The sequence below is a fragment of the Chlorocebus sabaeus genome, chromosome 12 (assembly GCF_047675955.1).
Source record: "Chlorocebus sabaeus isolate Y175 chromosome 12, mChlSab1.0.hap1, whole genome shotgun sequence".
In the NCBI taxonomy this organism is placed as follows: domain Eukaryota; kingdom Metazoa; phylum Chordata; class Mammalia; order Primates; family Cercopithecidae; genus Chlorocebus; species Chlorocebus sabaeus.
This window is the reverse complement of record NC_132915.1, coordinates 27,064,705-27,085,647: the sequence shown is the minus strand read 5'-3', so window position 1 is coordinate 27,085,647 and position 20,943 is coordinate 27,064,705. Positions and strand designations below refer to the sequence as shown.

Genomic DNA, 20,943 nt, shown 5'->3' with positions numbered 1-20,943 from the left:
CATAAGGTGAGTTTCTTTCCCCCCGACCTCAGTTCTCAGTGTATTTTGTGTGTACACTCACCAAGTCACAATCAAGAATCTGATCCTGTTGGCTCTAAATCAGAGGTTCCACCCTATTGCCTCTGGGACCGAATGCTGCTGGCAGACATGTTTGTTTGGCTAGCACAGCGTTTGGAAAGCTGAATTTGAATGTCTTTGTGGTGGGATGTGTATTCTCTCATGCCTTACTCACAAACCCTACTTCTTCTGTTGACTTTCACCAGTCCAATTCACACATTTGTGTGTTCTCGATCTGGCCCCTACACATCTTTGAATTTGCAGCCTCTCAATCTATGTGCAGATGGCTGGTTTTAATGATGTGTGTGTGGGAAGCCGCGGTGAAGATGTGTAGGGCTCTTGAGATTTATAGAGAGGCAAAAATTGGATGAGGTCAATGCGAACACCAGCCGGGGTAGAGGCAGGAAGAGGCTATGTTGATGGGAAGATCAGGACTGGGACAAAGTCTAAATGTGTGGCTTTTTCCAAGTGGCCGCTGTTTCAGCTTACTCTGCCAGGGTCAACAAGGTATAAAGGTAATGGGGCAAGGTCTGTTGGTCTGGTGAAAAAGCAGCTAGTCTTGGAGTAGAAGCGAAGAGAAGAGAAGCAAGTAGAGGGCAGAAAGAAAGTCACACATCCAGGCATGAGGCTGAATTTCCCCCTTTGCCTCACAGGCCTCAGCCACCTGCCTCTTCCAGAGGAAGGCATGGGTCCTGATGGCACTGACACTCTTTACAAAGCCTATGGACTTCTAGCCATACACATGTCTTTTCAGTTTCCAGCACACAAACATTGCACAAATGCACAGGGGCCTGCAGGTTTAAGGAGACCAGTAGACTAGGTAAGGTAAGGAAGGGAAAATTCGCCTCACTCTTATTGCCATCTGGACTACCTGGTCACCAACATCCTCTCTTAGATGACCTGTAGAAACAGTCACATGTTGCTTTCATTAGCAGTGATGTGTGCAAGGAAATCATCACAGAAAAGATAGCACAACTACCTTCTGAGAGGAATTAAAGAAAAGAAAAAAATTGCTTTTCCTTCATTGGAACCAGCCTTTCTTTTGGTTGACTCCACTCTGAGAGACAGAATATCCAACTTGTAAAAAGAAGGGAAAGCAGGCTGAGAGGAAAGTTTTCTCTATTCATTTGAGGAGCAGTCAGTTACAAAACTGTGCAAATTGGCTCCTCTCTTTTCCAGATGTTGAATGGCTTCTAGTAACGGTGATTTTCTAAAAGAGTAAACTCTTTAGAATCACCCAGTGCTTGATCAGACACCCAAACACACGCCTCCCACCCCCAGGCTAGGCTCACCCCCAAGGTGAAGAAGCCACAGACAAGGAGGGAGGTCTCTTGTCATATCATTGGATCACACATTCACAGCGATCTGTACACCTCTGCATTATCACAAGTGGACTTTTCGCTCTCATCTCTGGCTTAGCAATTTACACCCAGTAGCTCTGAAGAATCAGAAATGTGTCTTGCATATATCACATATGCACAACACCTAGACCTTGGCACACCCAAGAGGTGTTGGCTTGCCATCTCTGGGTCCCATGGCTATACAACCTGCAGTTAATACTTTCTTTCATATTATTTGTTCAGTGCTTAAAAAAAAGAATTTAAAAATCTCTTGGTTACGTTTTTTTGTTTTTAATTTTTCAAAACTGAACATAATCCCCATAGTAAGAAGCCCAACTGTTTGAGTGAATTCCTAACTGGCTTAAGCGTCACAGCAGGCAATAGTAAAACATTAAGTGCCTTAGAAAAGTCAAAAGAAATGCATAAAGCAGTACATGCATTTTGTCGACACAAAATTAAGACCGGGTTTGGAGAGAGATTACTTCATTTAAGTCACATTGTTATTGTTAAAGGATAGTGAGTTATAATGCAATATCTAGGCCAAATATATAACCACCTACACACTAGCATCACTTTATCTAGAAACAACATAGTGTTACTAAATGAACATATTTATAAAATACTGTACACTGCTTCTGCATGGGGTTGGCAGATGTAAACAAACAGCTAATTCAACTGGAGTTCAAATTATCATTTTAAGTTCATTTGTCATATAGTCTTTTGCATAACATGCCAGTTCATCTTTCATGAAATCACAACTTGCCTACCACAGCTCGCAGGACTCATTGGAGGATATACATCAGCTTACACACATATTTTACAGTGGTCTACAGGAACATGAAAAGCATCAAGCAGAGCAGGAACAAAAATGCCCAGTTCACAAAGATGCTAAATAACATGGAATTGGGAACATAATTAATCATTGCAACATGTGCTTCTTTATTGAATGTTACAGATTTATAAATGATTATAAAGCTGTCCTGTAACGTTCATTAATACAACCACATGCTACAACTATGCTGGGTTAAACATGGGTTACATACATGTTTACATGTGTTTTATAATATAGCATTGCCCAACATATGAATGGTATAGCCTATAGATAGAGCATGATGGATGACTGGATAATATTTATCATCTTTAAAGAAATTAAACAGCCCAAACATTCAGGAAGATTAGACTGTACAGACTCAGGAAGTAAAAAAGAAAAGTACTATCCAGTTATCTACCATAATATTATCTATAGAAACCATGTTTTAGAATACATTTGAAACATTCAGAAGAAACACATTTTGTGTTTTTATGAGTACATTTTTCTCATCTGATTATTCTCTCATATATATTTTAAAAGGGGAACTTTCAAAGTGCTAAATAATATCCTAGACCTGGAAACTCAGACATTTAAAAAAGTCCAGTTCTGTAAAGTGCTATATTACGACTGCTAATATACCTTTTGGCTTGCAGAGATAACACAAACTAGTCATGACAATTGTACCCAAGCTTTCCAGCTCCTCATTCAAATCGATCAAGGAGGGGTCCTCTAACTATAAATATAAAGTATATTGGTTAAGCAGGAGACCTCCATGGTCATTTTCATAAAACATCCTTAAATTTTTTTTCAAAAGGAACAAGCAATTTAGAACAAATCATTACATATAGTAGTATATAAAAATTGGCACCTTTGAAGCAGATGATTAAACCAAAGCTATTACTTCCTTGAGCTCTCTATGACTTTATTTACGGTCCTCAGTAACTTGCTGCTCATAAACTGCTTAATTCACAAAGACAGGTAATTAACGTCCCCTCCATCAGGGATGTGGTGGAATCAATGGGCTGAGCATAAGCTGACTGCACAAGGCCACAGAATCAATGCCACATTGGTGCACAGAGAACCCGGAAATGGAAGGAAATGGACTGAAAAATAATACACATATATGTGCACAGGAAGGAAATGGCTCATGGAAGTTACACAGTTTGTGTCTACAGTCATTTAAGTTTGGCTTATATATTTCACATGTTTCACAGATGTTAGAACTTAATTTTCATGCACAACAAAAGAATCAGGTAATTGCAAGATCAGGACTGTTGAGTATTTAGTTTCCCAGTTCCTATATTTTTCTCTCTGAAACCACAATGAATGGAAACACTTGCGCTCAAAATTTCTTTCCCTCACTTCCAATCTGGCCCAGAATGAGGCCGTGGAGTTGTTTGATGTCAATGAATAATGCTTTCATCTCCTTCTTGGGTTCCTCTATAGACCCTTCAGGGAGCCTTCAGCATTGTGATTGTGCTTGATACTTAAAATCATCAACACGTTAGGATGTGAGTGCATTAAATTGGCAACATCTAATTTAAAGAACAAAAATAACAAAATATTGGTTCAAACTCTGGTGCTGAGATTTGGCCTTCCTGAGAATCACAGAGAGATGGTCTCAAATGTAAAGTGCCTATTACAACTATATTAACTATGAACAAACATGGTTCCTTTTCCTCATTATCAGTCAATATGGAACCAGGGGCTCATGAACCCTTTCAAGTTATATTGCAATTTTGCATGTATTTACATTTTTTTTTTCTCTCTGGAGAGAGGGCCTAGAGTTATCATCAGATCCTCATAGGGATTCATGACTCAAGGAAGTTTAAGAACAACTGATTTATTTTCAGACCCAGTACATGTTTGCTGAGAGGGAAATAGCCAGTGTGGGGCCCAATAAAATGTTAAGTGTTTCTAGAACAGCTGTAAATAAGGGAGTCTGGGTGTTTGTTACCAATTCACCTAAATGCCAAGGAATGAAAAAGGAATTAATTCTTTACATATGTGACGTCATCACGTGTCTTATACCTGAATTGCTTATTCAGAAGAGTTTTTATTTTGTTTTTTTATCTTATATTTAAAGGCCATGTATTTACTTGATTTCACAAAATGAAGTCAAACTTAGTGTTTTCAATTATAATTAAACAAAAGAACCAGGTAGTACCTCAGGCCAGGAACAATAGGTTGTTTTTCTTAAAGGCTTTATTTATTTATTTATTTATTTATTTATTTTTGAGACGGAGTCTTGCTCTGTAGCCCAGGCTGGAGTTCAGTGGCCAGATCTCAGCTCACTGCAAGCTCCGCCTCCCGGATTTACGTCATTCTCCTGCCTCAGCCTCCCGAGTAGCTGGGACTACAGGCTTTATTCTTTTTTAAATATTAATGAGCCAAATAGGAATCCAAAGATTTGGGGTCAAGATTTCTTTATCCCACTTCCAATCCAGATTCTGATCTAGAAGATTATGCCTTTACTTTAGAGTCTGTAACACTAGCTGGTTTAAAGTTGCATGTCTATTCAGATTGTACTTGGTGTAAAAATTTTGTTTAGGAAAATCCAGAATAAATAAGATGTCCCGATAGCGAGTGATTTCAGACAAAAAAGGGCAGAAGGCAAGCAGTGAGTCATTTTGACAACTCTAGTTTGATATGAGAAAAAGTCATAGGAATTTTTAAAAAATCATAATCTCAACATTTGGTCTAATAGTATACTGAACTCTTTCAATGGGACTTCTCGTATATTAAGAAAATCTTTTGATTATAGTTCAAGGTGAGAGAAAAGTCCAAGCCTCTTAAGAAAGCTCTTTATGTCTATTTATTTCATATATAAATATGTGTCTCTGCATAAATGCATATACATGTGTATAAGTGGCATATACTATAGAACTCTTTATATGGTTTATTTGCTTTCTATTTTGGTCTACTGTATCTTTTTTTATAGCTCTGTCTATAAGAAAAATATTCGTGGTATGCTTGCAACTGATGGCTTTGGGTTGATACCAAACTCCCAGTCAAATCTAAGGTTATTTATAGTTTTGAAACTCCCTTAAAAAGTACTTTGGAACATTTCCATAGAAAAGATACCAGCCCTTGAAAAACTCCAATTAAATTTATGCTGAGCTCAGATTAGATGGCAAAACTCTAGGTATGAAAATATCCACATATAACCATACATTCATATACAAAATGGTCATGTGATGAGTGGTGTGAAAAACTGGCAGTTACGTCTTGGAGGTGTTCAGGAGGATGTGGTGGAGCCATGCAAATGATGACGGTCACACAGCAGCACAACACACGACATGAATGGTGAGAACAGAACATCCCATATGGCAATTTCAGTCTAGTTCTGTCCACTGTTTTTTTTTTTAAGTTCAATATTACATATTCATTGAATGAATTCATTGATGACAGGTGAGATACAAAATAAATTAAAAAATATAAAATTATTTAATTACATTCATCCTGAGCTTGCTTGACTAGACTTGAACGCCCACTGTATATAATAAATCACTTGACTTTTGTTTTTTTAAAACATCAACTCTTCTTTCATTTCGACTGCAATACAAAAAGGCATTTCTGTTCCCTTATTTTCTTCAAAAAAGGATAAACAGTTGTGGCACCAGAAGTGAATAGATAAGAGACAGGTGAACTATGACTGTTACCTTGTTTTTTCTTTATAATGATCAATTACAGAAGTGTTGGCATGAGAAGGATGTGGGACGTTAGGTAGAACTGCTTGCTGCCGGCTTATACTGAATAAAGAGGATGCTCTTCATCAGTCACCAGTGATGGAGCCAATGTGAAAAGAAAACAGAATGGAAGTTTAGAATATCTCATTGTGTACGCTGGCTATTTTATTTTATTTCGCAATTTAGTCCTGCATCCTACAACTCTTGATAATGGTCAGAAATCAACAGATGCCTCCTGGCATGGAGCGTGCTCGAATCCCCTTGTTTCCCCTGCTCTCATGGCTTTCTGCCGTGACTGTGGATACATTCATCTCTAACCCTTCCTTCTCCCTCTCTTCCCCCTCCCTGCCCAGCAAGTGTGAACATGCCTTAAATCCCCTGTGTCTGGCACTGGGTCAGATCAAATGCTTTCTTGATCTGTGGCCCAGAAGTCACCTTTGAGTTAACACCTCCCAAAGCATTGCTTGTTTTGCTCAGCTAAGAATAAAGCAGGTATGATTCAAGGAAGGGGGAAAAGCTGGAGTTGGAGAGAATGTTAGGGCTGGATTCTTGAGCCTCTTGTGATAGATATTAAGAAGGTTTAGTTGTGCTTGCTTTCAAAGCTTTGGAAAGCCGATGTTCTGGACAGTCTCCTCATGGACAGGCTGTCCCCTCGGCCCTCTGGCTTGGAGGACTTGCTTCTCTGGAAGGGATTTCGCAGGCTTGCTGTGTTCCGCTGCCTGTCGAGTTTGTCACTGATGGAGAAGCTCTTCCTGGTGTGTGCATATGGCGCGCTTGGCTCCTCTGCCGAGTAGCTGTTGGCGCGCTCTATCTTGGGAACAGTGATGTTGTTGGACAGGGTTCTGTCTGAGTTATCACCCTCCTGGGAGGATATTGCAATGGTGGCTCTGCGGCCTTTGGCCTCATTCTCCTCACTGTCAGAGCTGGGGTGACTCAGTTCTGCTTCTCGCTCGGGATGGCAGCAAGATAAATCCTCCACTTTGTCTCCAAGACCTCCAGGGAAGGCAGCTCTGTCCGCAATTGCTTGAGGGGCATTGACACACCTTGTGTCAATACAGTCTGTAATACTTGTGTATTCTGCTGTTTTCACAGGCATCCCAAAGTTGGCATAATAGCTCCTTGAGGGGGAAAACATAAAGCTATGAGATTTCACGATGGGAGCCTCTTCTAGAAGAAAGGGTGTGGTGGCTAGGTAGCGGCTGCTTTTGGAACGCTCAATGGTGTGGTACATCGGAGGGTCTGAGTCCCAGGGGTTTTGGCATTCTGGAAGGTGGGTATAGTCTGAAGAAAAAGATCTAGTGTCCATGGAGGTGATGTCCTCAAAATCAATGCTCCGGCTTGGAGGTTTGTCTGTGGGTGCAAGAGTTGCATAGGCACTACTTGAAGGGGCTGTGGAAGGTACTGGAGTTGAAAAGCTTGGCTCGCCCAGCCCAAGGATGTTCATGGAATTGTCCAGAGGGTCTATATCACAGTGGAGCTCATCCATAGCAGAGACATAGATGTCTATACACGATGATGGTCTTCTGGAATCAGGAACAATGGCCAAGGTGTTGGCAGGGGCTGCAGGAGCTTTGGGTTCTTTTGCTACAGAGTGGGAACTAGTAGCCCGGTGTAGGCTCAGGGACCTTTCTTTAAAAATACTTTCCAACTTTTCTATACCACCTTTGTCTTTCATATTGACTGAATAGAAAGAATGGCTTCGCATACGGGGCATTAAGGTTGGAGAAGTTGGGGACATGGTCTCCTCACCTGCAGGGTCTATACTCTCTTGGAGCTTGAAGGTGTTCCCTTCCTGGCTGTTGAAGCTGCTCTGGCGGACAATGTAGGCTGCGTCTGTGCAGTCTGAGGAGGTCCTCGAGCGGATTTTGTTGGACTCAGCCCTCTCCAGACCTGTCAGGCGCTCCAGGGCCGTGGCCATGCGCCCGATGAGGTCTTCCAGCTGTGCCAGCCGGATGTCCACAGTCTGGAGCGAAGCCTTCATGGAGTGCTCTCTCTCGTTGACTTCCTCCAGCCGCATGGACATGTTCTCCACCCTGTGTGAGGAAGAGAGAATAAGAGTCACTCGGCCTGGTTCATCTGCTGGGGCTTTAGAGAGCAAGGATATTGCCGGACCTTGGTACTTTCAATGCTGTCTTCCCAGAGACAGGTTACAGGTGTCAAGAGGGGTTGGAGAGGAGAGTATGGCATTGATGCTGCGACAGAATCCCAGAATTCAAATCTTTTTGAGCTAGAAGAGGCTTTAGAGATTATCTAATCCAGTGATTTTTTTTTTTTTTTTTTTGAGACGGAGTCTAGCTCTGTCTGTCGCCCAGGCTGGAGTGCAGTGGCGCGATCTCGGCTCACTGCAAGCCCCGCCTCCTGGGTTCATGCCATTCTACTGCCTCAGCCTCCCGAGTAGCTGGGGCTACAGGTGCCTGCCACCATGCCCAGCTAACTTTTTGTATTTTGTTTAGTAGAGACGGGGTTTCACCGTGTTAGCCAGGATGGTCTCGATCTCCTGACCTCATGATCCGCCTGCCTCGGCCTCCCCAGTGATTTTTTTTTTTTTTTTTTTAGCTGTCAATCCCCCTTTCCCTCAATGAAATGGAATGCACGACCCTGATAAATAGGCGCTAAAATGGAACAGTCCTTATTGAAGTTGAGTGGGGCCAAGTCCACCCTGGCCTAGCTGTGGTTTGAGGCAGGGCATAATGACCTAACTAAGCATTCAGTTGTTGGCTTATCAGGGTCACCCACAAAATGAGAATGTTGCATTTTGAGGATTTTACCCAGAATTTTGCAATGAAATTTTAGAATCTAGCTATTTTTATTGCAATACACATGTAAAATTAGTATTCCATGGATGGGGGTTATTTTTATTTTGCATTTATACAATAATTTTTGTTGTTATTCATGATCATCTTTTTAGAAGGTTGTGTCTCTAAAGGAATTAATATGGCCTAGTTACTGAGGCATCCAGGATTGATCTAATCTAATCCAATCCTTTCATTCATAAAAGCAAAAATCAAGAATTTAACCAAGATTGCATAAAGCATTTTGTTGTAAACACTAGAGTATCTGTCAATAAGTCAATTCTACTCCTCTCTCTGTCTCTCCCTCTCTGGTTAGCTGATCACAGATGCCTTATATTACAGTTATTGCTAGAACTCTCTATCCTCCCGTTGGAAATTCTTTTCTTTTTAAAATTAAATTAAATTAACTTTTTTAGAGATGGGGGTCTCACTTTGTTGCCCAGGGTGGTCTCAAACTCCTGGGCTCAAGTGATCCTCCTGCCTTGGCCTCCCAAAGTGCTGAGATTACAGGCATGAGTCACCATGCCCTGCCTTTTGTTAGTTTGTTTGAGACAAGAGCTCACTCTGTTACCTAGGCTGAAGTGCAATGGTGTGATCATGGCTCACTGCAGCCTCAACCTTCCAGACTCAAGTGATCCTCCTGCCTCAGCCTCCCTAGTTCTGGGACTATAGGTGGATGCTACCATGCTAGCTGTTTTTAAAATTTTTTGTAAAGACAGAGGCTTGCTGTGGTTGCCCAGGCTTGTCTTGAACTCCTGGGCTCAAGTGCTTCTCATGCCTCAGCCTCCCAAAGTGCTGGGATCACAGGTGTGAACCCTGGACATTCTTAGGGGCATGGTTTGTCTCATATTCCTGTTTTCATTTCTATGTGGTCAACCTAATACCTGCCAGGTGTCAACAAATGGGTCAATGACATTTATGAACTTGATTTCAGTTGTCACTCCGTCTGTCTGGCCATTTATTTAAGACAGAGGCCACATATTAAAAATAAAATCATACTTCATTTTTCACTTGCTCAAATTAACTTGGAAAGGACAAACCAAAGCCAAGTTACAATTTGAGCTCAAACTTTCACTTTTAAATGTCCAAAGACAAACCTTTTGGTGAATTTAAATGAGACCCAGGCACAACTTTTCTGGAGAGGATTAAAGTGACTTTTTCCAATCCTTTCACTATGCAAAGTAAATCGTTTGCTGATTCTTAAGGCACTTGCTGCAGGAAGACCATGGCTACACAATATGCTTCACAGTGAATGTGGGAATTAGGCTGGGTCCCTGCGGTCTGTGGGGGTGGTGGTGAGGTTTTAATGACAGCATCACTTCTATTAGGGAAGCATATACACTTCATATGCCAGAAGCAGGTTATATAATACAAGAGGCATGTGGATCTCTGGGAGACCTATAGTCTTCTTAAAAAACTCCTCTCCTGCTGGCTAGGAGCATGGGGGTGTGACTCCCCTGCCTTGGGGCACATTTCTGCCTCTCTCAGGAAACCCTGCCCCCACTCTGCTTTTATCTTTTAACTTCCCTTTACCCAACCAAAGGTCCCAGCCTGCCCTCCAGAGCCCTGCTTGTCACTTTTTCTTTTGCTCCCTCCTGCTGCCCCATAACCAACCCAGCGCATCTCAGGGGCCAGGCACACTCTGCCACCATACCCAGGTGTATTCCCAGAAGACTTGTCCATTGAGCTATTCTGTATCTGGCAAACTCAACACCATGCACTAAGCTGACACAGCTAATTCAGAAGGAAAACACAGCTTTTCCCTCTTTCACTTCATTTTGTCATATAAACATAGCTCAAGAAACTAAATTACTTAAAATAACAAGTTTATGTGTCTCATAGACTTGCAATTACTTTTTCACTAGCCTATGGAGTTTCATTTTTCAAGTACTGTAGTTAAATTTTTTACAATGCAATCTGTTATATTTATTTATTTATGTTTGAGACAAGGTTTCACTCTGTCACCCAAGCTGGAAGGCAGTGGTGCAAACATGGCTCACTGCAGCCTCGACCTCCTGGGCTCAAGTGATCCTCCTGCTTCAGACTCCCAAGTAGCTGGGACTATAGGTGAGCACCACCATGCCCAGGTAATTTTTTGGAAATTTTTTATAGAGGTGGGGTCCACTATATTGCTCAGGCTGGTCTTGAACTCTTGGGCTCAAGCAATCCTCCCGCCTCGGCCTCCCAAAGTGTGGTATTACAGGCCTGAGCCACTGCGCCCGGCCAGTACATTTTGTTAAGTGTATAAAATACTTGTTCATTTAAGTCCAGAGGAGGATAGATCATGCATTTCTGTAGCATGAGATGTTTTGCTTAACATACTTGAGGTATTGGGTCTCACTAGCTCTCTAGTGCTAGGAGAGTAATAAGAGGCAGGGTAGTTTTATTTCTCCTTCTCCCTTTCTCTCTGGAGCCCAGTGTGTACTGGGTTGGTCCTGACAGAGATGAAGTTGTTGTTTTGACCTAACTGTAGTCATTGGTCTGAGTGCTGTGAAGTATCTCCTTGCCATGGCCTGTGCTGTGGGGTCCTCTCTGTCCACATCCCACCCCTGACCTTCAGCCCCAGGATCCAACACTATAGAGAAAATTTGTAGGTGAGAGGCAGAGCTGATGCACCAACACATAACAGAAGAGTCAGGACCTAAAAAGCCGTGTGTCCCTATAGCCCCAGCTACTCAAGAGGCTGAGGTGGAAGGATGGCTTGAGCCCTGGAGTTTGAGGGTGCAGTGAGCTATGACTGCACCATGGCACTACAGACAGCCTGGGCAACATAGGGAGATCCTGCCTCCTTTTATTTAATATTTATTTATTTATTTATTTCCTGAGATGGGGTCTCACTTGTCACCCAGGCTCGTGTGCAGTGGTGTGATCATGGTTCACTGTAGCCTCGACCTCCCAGGACTCAGGTAATCCTCCACTGTAGCCTCCTGAGTAGCTGGAACCACAGGCATGCACCACAACACCCAGCTAATTTTTGTACTTTTTGTAGAGACAGGGTTTCGCCATGTTGCCCAGGCTGGTCTCAAACTCCTGATCTCAGTGATTGATCACCCGCCTCAGCCTCCCAAAGTGCTGGGATTTTTACAGGCAGAAGCCACCACACTCAGCATTGGTCCAGAGCCAGGACCTGGTTGCCTGAACGTAGGCAGTAAACTGGACACAGAAACTGAGTAAACTGGACACAGAAACTGAGTAGGCCAAGGAGATGAGAAGAAAGCAGAGGAGGTACAGGGGGAAGAGTCTCCTCAGGGAAAGAGAGAAGGTACGTGGTGAGAGCCCCAAGAGTGAGGAAGGATGACTGCAGGGCGTGGAACCAGGGGAGGGAGGCCTGTTGGAACAGGGCCAAGCAACTATTCTTGTCAAACCTTAACTCTACTGTGGGCTCTGAGATGGGCTGAAATGTAAGACTTGACTAAAACAATAATGGACTATTTTCTCCATTTTCTCCCAGAATTCTGGGTGTGAAACAAGCCAACCATTTAAATGTATGATCACTTAAGTCATGGACCTAACTGATAGAGGTTTGACATACGGGTTATAAAAGAATTAAAAAGTCCTAGAGTCAAGGTTTCCTATGTTTGTTTCATAACTAGACTGGTTCCGTTAATCTTTTTTTTTTTTTTTTTTTGAGACGGAGTTTCGCTCTTGTTGCCCAGGCTGGAGTGCAGTGGTGTGATCTCGGCTCACCACAACCTCTGCCTCCTGGGTTCAAGCAATTCTCCTGCCCCAGCCTCCCGAGTAGCTGGGATTAAAGGCATACACCACCACGCCCAGCTAATTTTGTATTTTTAGTAGAGACAGGGTTTCTCTGTCTTAGTCAGGCTGGTCTTGAACTCCTGACCTCAGGTGATCCACCCGCCTCGGCCTCCCAAAGTGCTGGGATTATAGGCATGTGCCACTGCACCTGGCCTTCCTTTAATCTTTAAAAAGTTTTTTTGAGGCTGGGTGCAGTGGCTCACACCTGTAATCTCAGGACTTTGGGAGGCTGAGGCAGATGGATCACTTGAGCCCAGGAGTTTGAGACCAACCTGGGCAACATGAGGAGACACGGTTTCTACAAAAATAAAAAATTAGCTGGGTGTGATGGTCCATGCCTATGGTCCCAGCTACTTAGGAGGCTGAGGTAGGAGGATCACTTGAGCCCAGGAGACTGAGGCTGTGGTGAGCACAGATGGCGCCACTGCACTCCAGCCTGGGTGACATAGTGAGACCCTGTCTCAAACAAAACAAAACAAAGTTTCAATGTAATTGGGCAGGTGTCACAGATATAAACAGGCCTGAGGTATACACCAAGAGTTTTGAGTCATGATTGTAGTCACCGAGAACTGATACTGATCAAAGAATTTGGGGGATAAAAATGGAGATATATATGGATGATAAAAAACTTGTGGATAATTTAAGGAGACAGATTCCTAAAGTGACTAAGAAGAAAAGAGGCACTGCAGAGAGGAAGAGATGCTATGAGAGGAACTCCTTATAGAAATTTCCCTCTTTCATATCTCCAGACCTCGAATGGCTCATTTCTGAATAATTCAAGTGGTGATCAGAGCAGGGACACAATAGGGTGCTGGAAAGCTGTTGGGTGGCCATGAAAAGAGGCCCATGAGGTGGGTGCAAAACCCCAGCTAAGATGATGACTAGCCTCTTCAGCCAGTGAGATGAGGAAAACAGCATTCAAAAGAAGATTCTAGTAGCACAGAACATTTTGACTTCCACATGCGATTTCTTAAGAATTGTTATGCTGTTTTATGGAACCTTGTCTTCTTTTCTGATAACCTTGAAATGTGGTGAAAGGAAATGAGGTAAAATAACAAAGTATTGGCAGGCCATGCCTATTCTAAAATTCCTTCATCCCCTGGTGCTGGCACTGGGGTGCATGTAGGATGAGGGCAAAAGCAATCGCATATTTCATGAACTCAATCCTGTTGGAAAAGGGTACACAGGTTTCAAATCAAAGGCAATGATGCAGAATAGCTAAAGCAAATTCTTGCTTACCCACAGGTTGATATCTAATCTATGAATTATTAAGTCCTTTAGGGTCACCTACCCTTCCCTTTGGGTTAATTATCCTTCTCATTAACTCTGGGGAGAAAAAGAGAAACAAGTTTAAACTTAACTTGGTTAATGGAGAGACCAAAGATCAGCTTCGGAAAAAGATACGTTGGGTGGTGGATGAAGCTCAGCTTTTTGGCTTACACTGGTTCAAAAAAATATGACTTACGAATTTCATATCCCTAAGTCATTTCTCTCTGCCATTGTTATAAAAAATTATAAGTTGAACGTACTATTTTTTCTGACTTTTTTAAACTTAATTTTGTGGGTACATAGTAGGTGTATGAATTTATGGGGTACATGAGATGTTTTGATACAGGCGTGCAATGGGAAATAAGCTCATTCTGGAAAATGGGTAACTGTCCTCTCAATCATTTATCCTTTGAGTTACAAACAATCCAATTACGTTCTTTGTTTTAAAATATACAGTGAAGTTATTACTGACTATAGTCACCCTATTGTGCTAACAAAGAGTAGGTCTTATTCATTCTTTCTATTTTTTTTGTACCTAGTAACCATTCTCATCCCCTCTCCAATCCCCCACTACCCTTCCCAGCCTCTAGTAACCATCCTTCTACCCTTTATGTCCATGAGTTTAATATAGATTTGATTTTTTAGATCCCACAAATAAGTGAGAACATGAGATGTTTGTCTTTATGTGCTTGGCTTTGAATATACTATTAATAGCCATGTTTCTATCACTTTTTGGATCTAGGCAAAATGAGAAAGGGCAAAAAACTTAATGGCTTGGGAAAGAATACTAGATTAAAAGATGACACTAGAAATAGTGCTAAATCCTTGCATTTGCTTAAATGTTGCCATCAAGGAGAAAATTCAAACCTCAAACTTCTTCTGACAAGTGAAGCCTGGCAGGTGGGGTGATGGTGGATGATCTGGATGCTTTAATCAAGAGTCTGGGAATTAAAAGACTATAGGCAGGCAGATCAGGAGTGTAGGTAAGGCAGGCAGGATGTCAGACGATCGAGGCAGGGACTCACTCTGTGGCAGTGGAGAGCATGCCCAGTCCAAAGACATATTCAGAATGAATTTTAACAATCACTGCAAGCCCAGCAAAACAGCCCCGTGTGGGTAGATGCCACCCACAAGTCACCGTTTTTTGAAGTATGCTTTCAATGGGTTAAAGGAACCCGAAAAGAACTCCCTACTGTGATCACCAGAAAATGTAGGTAACCCTTAAGAATCAATGGGAAATAAAAAGAAATGCCAGGAAATTGGAGATAGAAAAAACTTTTCCTGATATTTAGAATTCCTAGATTCTAGAAATTATGTAAATTTGACATAAATTCTGGGCAGCATTATAAAATGGCTCAGCAATAGGTAATTAAACAGATGGTATTTTTTGATTGCTTGAGAAAGATAAGGTTAACAGAAGACTGCATGAGATCATTATTAATCTTGCCCCTTTTTTGATAATCAAGACCAATATATTGATATAGATGCAAAATATCTGTGATGTACATTGTGACTTTAGCCAGGAGGTTGACATCCTGGGCCACCTGGAGAAATGTGAATACTTAGCTGGCTAATTAACCAAAGGAGAGATGGTAGAGCAATGAGCTGATGTCATGAAAGATATTTTTTTGGAGTCATGCAGTGATCCTCTGACTTGGTTCACCTGATCTGTGCTTGTGAACATTTTGGTGAGCTATGTCAAAGATATAGTAAGTGTGGTTATCAAACAAATGATGGCCTAAAGGGCATAGGATGAAAAATTAATATACTAGATGAAAAAATCAGGATGCAAAATTACTTGAGGTGCTGAAATAATGATCTAAAGGGAAAAAAATAAAGAAAAATTTTATGGTAATGAATATTAAGTCTTGATTCTAGGTTAAAACAGACATTTCACAAGAAGAAGTTTGAGTATATTGAATCAGCTCATGTAAAAAAAAGCCCTGGTTTAATTCATTGAAAGTGTACTCTGAACCAAAGATGTGACTTGGTTGTTAAGAATAGTAATATAATCTTATAGCACACCTAATGTGTAGGTCCAAAAATAGTAATAATCACAATTTATTGAAAGCATAATACCTTATATATGCATCTCAATAACTTTTAATACTCTATAGTTAGGTCTTAATACTCCATTTTATGAATGTGAACATAGGTTAAGAGGAGTTAAGTAAGCTGCTCAAGGTCACACAGCTAGTTATTGCAGAATTAGTATTAAAAAGTTGTTATATTATGCCCATTGTACTGTGTTCTTTCCATTATACCATGGAGAGAACTCTGTATGTACTAGTCCAGTACATGGTAGGTGCTCAAAAAAAGTAAATGAATAAAGGAATTAAGTCCAGGTTCTAACTACAACACAGGGAATTGAGTTTAACTTCGGCACCACATTTAAAGGATGTTGACAATTTAAAGTGCATACTTGAGACAGTGAGCAGGGTAGTAGATGATCTGCTGGAAAGCAGGATAAGTAATTAAATGATCTTGGGATATCTACTTTGGAAAAGACACAGCACAGTGGGAGATGACAATGATCTTCACATATGCAAAACATTATTTCAGAGAGAAAAGAATTTTTCCTTCCTTCCTCCCTCCCTCCCTCCTTTCTTTCTCTCTCTCTCTCTTTCTCTCTTTCTCTTTCACTCTCTCTCGTTCTCTCTTTCTCTTTCTCTCTCTCTCTCTCTCTCTTTCTCTCTCATTGGTTACTGGTGCATTATATTCTAGAATTGTATTGCTCTAGATGCATCAGGGTCATTGCTATATAAAAAAGGGGAAAGACAAGGATTTTTCAGAATCAAGTTCCTATGAGGTGTTAATGATATCCTGAATATTGTATTTAGCTCTTTACATGCCACTGTGATGCAAAAGTGTGATTGAATAATGATCTATTTAAATGGATAATTATGGGAGTATCTTCGTATTTCTAAGAAGATTCACGCAAATACAACCTGTATAAATAACTTGTGTTTTAAGGGTAGTGGTAGGAGGAGGAGTATGAAGCTCACTCTGGAAAGAAACTCCTTTTCCTAAGTCTTTTAGTAGGACAAAGAGGCAGCTCTTAATGTTGTTGATTTCAAATCTCTGTTACTGGGGTTATCTAACGTGAATGTAAAATTATATTCTACATACTGTATAGAATATACACAGCTAATTTAGGTAAATTTAACCATATGTACTTTTCCAAACGTGTGTATATACATACATATATATACATATGTGTATATGTCTCTATCCCTATCTTTCTCTCGCTCAATCGAATGTAAATAGGACAGGTGATTTCACCTGCCACTCCATTCAGAAAGGACATGTTCTAGAAGATGTTTGAGATTGGTAATATGGATCTACTCTTCCCTTGGTTAGTCTCTGTTCCGTTGCCCACCCCATGGTGTTTCTGTTTTGCTGAGTGCAATTTCATTGTTGAGAGACATTATTTTTTGATTCACTTACAAATGCAAACAAAACTCCAACAACAATGATAACAACAGCATTAAAATTCCAAAACCCACACAAACAGAAGCAGCAGAATGAAGCCTGGCTTAGGTTTGTTTCTCTGGCACCTGGGCTTGGTCTTGAGGTCATCTTGGTCTTTCAGGCCCCTGTTACTCCAGAACGTCAGCCTAATGCCTCGGACACAGGGAAGGTGGGTCTACATTCTGTCCTGGACTTCTGGGAATTGCTCACCTTGGCCATCCTCTTTGAGGATGGAGCTCTGTAATCACCCAGAAAGGTGCAGGGCCTTGGGGAAGGAGTATTCTTAAAGGGTTTGCAGGCATGGGGCCAGAGGCTCAAGTGGATGTACTGTAGTTTCTTTCTGTTTCTTTTCAGAAAGAATTAGCGAAATAGTCACAATTTATTCACATGCACTGGTGCCTGCACCTCCTTGTTCTTGTTCCTCAGGGAGGCGAAGGCTTCCTTGCATCTTAACACTCTTTTTTCCCTACCTCTCTTTCCCCCCAGGTCTATGGCTTTTCTGAATTTAAAAAGCATTTCAAAGACCTGTAGACATATGCTTTGTAAACATGTCTGAGCAATGGGTAATGTGTCCACATAGAACAATTTCTGGGGAACCACATGGTTATATGTCCATTAATAAATAGCTTTCTCAAGGCCTCAGAATGAGAAATATCTTCAGATTTTAGTTTCTTCTTCCGTTTGCCAGAAAATTGCTTTAGAGTATATCATCATAAAATGGTCTATTTTGCAGCAACAGATGTGTATAAAATCTGTGCATGGCTTTAAACTTTATTAGTATTGGCTGAGTACCGACGGATACTATCACTCAATGGCATATGTGTAATATACCTACTTATATAGACTGAATTCTTCAAAGAAATAAAGGGCCAGGGACAAAATATACCATTTATGTAATTCCTACAGAGCCACTAGAGAAGCCTGAAGTGGATGAGCAGACAAAATGTCATTTCATAAAAACCTGAGGTGACTGCTTTGAATCTTAAAAGCCTGAGTCATACTGAATAAAGTTGTCAGTATGTTAGGCCTTTCCATACTATTTCTAATTTGCTTCTGCCATCTTTATATTGCAAATGCTTACAATGTAAAGTTACACCTATGTTTTGTAATATTCTGGGTGTTCTTCAGAACAGTGGTCCCCAAATGCTAGGTTTTGCATGTGCCAGCCTGGAATGAAGTTTTTATTAGTCTACAGCAAAATAAGCAAAATAAGAAAATGTAAGTGTATTTTCATAAAGCTAGACTTATTAGGTTTAAATAATTCTCTTTATTTGAAGATCTTGTTGTCTCTCTCTCTTTTTAATACCCTGAGGTGTATCCTTCAGACTGAAGATTTTTCTTATAGTCCTGCTGACTATACTATTTGTCCAATGAGATCTAAATGTATATAATCACTCGGTAGAAAAATCTGCTTTTATTTATTTATTTTTTTGCTTTCATCTTGTTCTATAAAAAGGAAAAAACAAAACAATTCTGGGGAAAAATCCTAATTATTATTTTAGCTAATTTACAACTCTCTTACTGTCATTTATTCAGAAGGTATTGGGCATGCATATAAGGCAGGCACTAGGGCTGTTGAACTCCTTTGAAAAAGACATTCAATAGTCTACACAAAACATAAATTAATGGAGAGCCCAGAGTCAGGTTGAGTCTCATTTGGTTTTTGTCTGGGTCAGAACTTTCCAGTGTCTGCTCTGAGCCAGCAACATCAGGCCTGTCCTGTACTCAAAATTCTCTTCTGTCTGGGAGGACAGCTGCTACTGCCTGCTAGAGAAGTCTAGGATCTGTAAGGCTGAGATTTTGATCTATAGACACTTGGGGCAATGTTCTGTTCTCATAAGCTCCATGATTTCTCAGACAATAACAACAAACACAAAAGGTCTGTTTTGTGACTGTGTGAATAAATTCAGTGGATAAAGCATGCTTTGGCACAACACATCTGCGGGAGGCATGTGTCCACAAAACACACCTTTCTGAAGTCACCCGTATCCTCTCATCATTAGACGAGTTGAACCGATCATCCTTTTCTCTGAAATATTCTTCTATGCACTGCTCTTCAAAGTCATGTACTTTCTTGAGCTCATCATCGGTTATGAAGAGTTCTGCAAAAAAAAAAAAAAAAAAAAAGGAAGCCATGAGGGAGAGAAGTAAAAGCGATGGCATCTGATTTGTGGGACTAGTGACATTCCCAGTATAAATCCAGGTGGGAAAAGGGGCCTAGATTCCTTGCTAGGTCTCAAATGAAATCCAAATCCGATTAGGCAACTTGCATCACCGTCGTCTTTCTGAACGTGAAATTTATTACGGGTCTCTGAAGTTCGCCTGGGCATATCTGGTTTGCTGCAGGAGCTGGGTAGAATTAGGCAAGTTGCGAGGCCAGGGAAAAAGCTAAATCAAGGAAAGGGAAGCTATTCAGAGCATAGAGTATCTTAAAAGCTCAAAAACTTCTGGGCTGGGGGTGTGGTAGAGAGACATTGTTGATTGACCTTACTAAAAGCCCTTTTGCAACCACATTCTCCTTTTCCCCTTTCCTGCTACTGAGCTTAGAAACCCAACACAAACATTTCCAGTTTCCCTTGAAGCTAGCAGCAACCACAAGGACCCAGTTTGGGCCAAGAAACAAAAGAAGTCTGCTGCAGGGAGGAGTGGTGTCTTGGGAAGAGATTTTATTTTCCTGATAAAATATAGAGATGTGGTTGCTTCTTTCTACAGTTTTTTACCTTCTCCTCTTTTTCCTGCCTGGAACATGAATGTGATGACTGGAGGTGAGGCAGCTATTTTGTGGCCATGAAACAAGAAAGCACAAAAGGAGTAGCTGAGCCTAAAAATAGCAGGACTCTGGATCTTTGACTTCAATGAGCCATCGTTGAGCTCTGGGCTTTTCACTTTTTGTTAAGTGAGAAAAAGAAAACCTTATTTATTTGCGTTATTGTTAACCTGGTTTCTGTCAATAGAAGGTAAATGGATTCACAACTGATATAGCAGTAGAAAGAGCCCAGTGGAAAACTGAACCTTTAAGTTGTTTATGAATCAGGGTTGGAGGAGAGAACTGCTTTGCCAATTCTTAAATGGCACAAGTTGCTCTTCTAATCCCATGCCCTTGAGATGTGATAGGGATTGTTCCAAATATTTGGAGCCCTGGAGTTTGGACCCTCAGGGATTTAGTTTGCTGAGGTGGCTCTTGCTTGCTTTGAGACATTAGCCTGAATTTGCCTGGGGCGTGGAAAGTATGAATGTAAAAGCGGGTGAGAGAAAAGAAAATACCAGAAATCAGACTGCTCTTGTCAAATATGGGAGGCTTCCTGAGGTGAGGAAGACCTATATCACAGGGGACACTTGAGATTCACTCATGAAATTACACAGAGCATTAGCCTGGAGGGAGGGGAATGAAAAAAGGCAGTTAGAGAGGCCCTCAAAGCTCAGATGATTGCTATTGCTGCTATTGCTATTGCTATGTTTGAGATTCAAAGGAGTATATTTAACACTTATTCTGCTGGCACTTCATTTAACTTCTTTGGCTATGTGTAATGCCTTTTTAACAAAAATGAAATACTATTTTTTTAAAACTCCATCAATATGTCAACTTTTAACAATAAAAATTAAATTTTACATTTCAGAGTGTTTTTGTCTGAGACTCTGCCAGAACTTGGCAGTGCCCTGGGTTCTTTTAATTAAGGCTACAGATGGATAGTGAAAAGTTCACTTTCCCCAACTGATTCATACAATGCAGTCTCTGACTTTCACCCTTTCCGACCCAG

The 20,943-nt window shown here is 41.0% G+C and overlaps 1 protein-coding gene across 25 annotated transcripts in view; it reads right to left on the bottom strand.

Annotated features, from left to right (window-relative positions):
* Nucleotides 1-532: 532 nt before the first annotated feature.
* TRPM3 (transient receptor potential cation channel subfamily M member 3) overlaps nt 533-20,943 on the bottom strand; it is a 920,173-nt gene continuing 899,762 nt past the window's right edge. For 17 of the 25 annotated variants that reach the window (XM_037997448.2, XM_073021525.1, XM_073021526.1 and 14 more), the window contains 2 exons: nt 19,155-19,287; nt 533-7,930 (listed from right to left, as the gene is read on the bottom strand). In XM_037997448.2, the coding sequence (XP_037853376.1) occupies nt 6,478-7,930; nt 19,155-19,287 (1,586 nt within the window). In that variant the 3' untranslated portion in view covers nt 533-6,477. The remainder of the gene's footprint in view (nt 7,931-19,154; nt 19,288-20,943) is intronic. The other 8 variants (XM_073021528.1, XM_037997453.2, XM_037997455.2 and 5 more) reach the window with 1 other exon arrangement.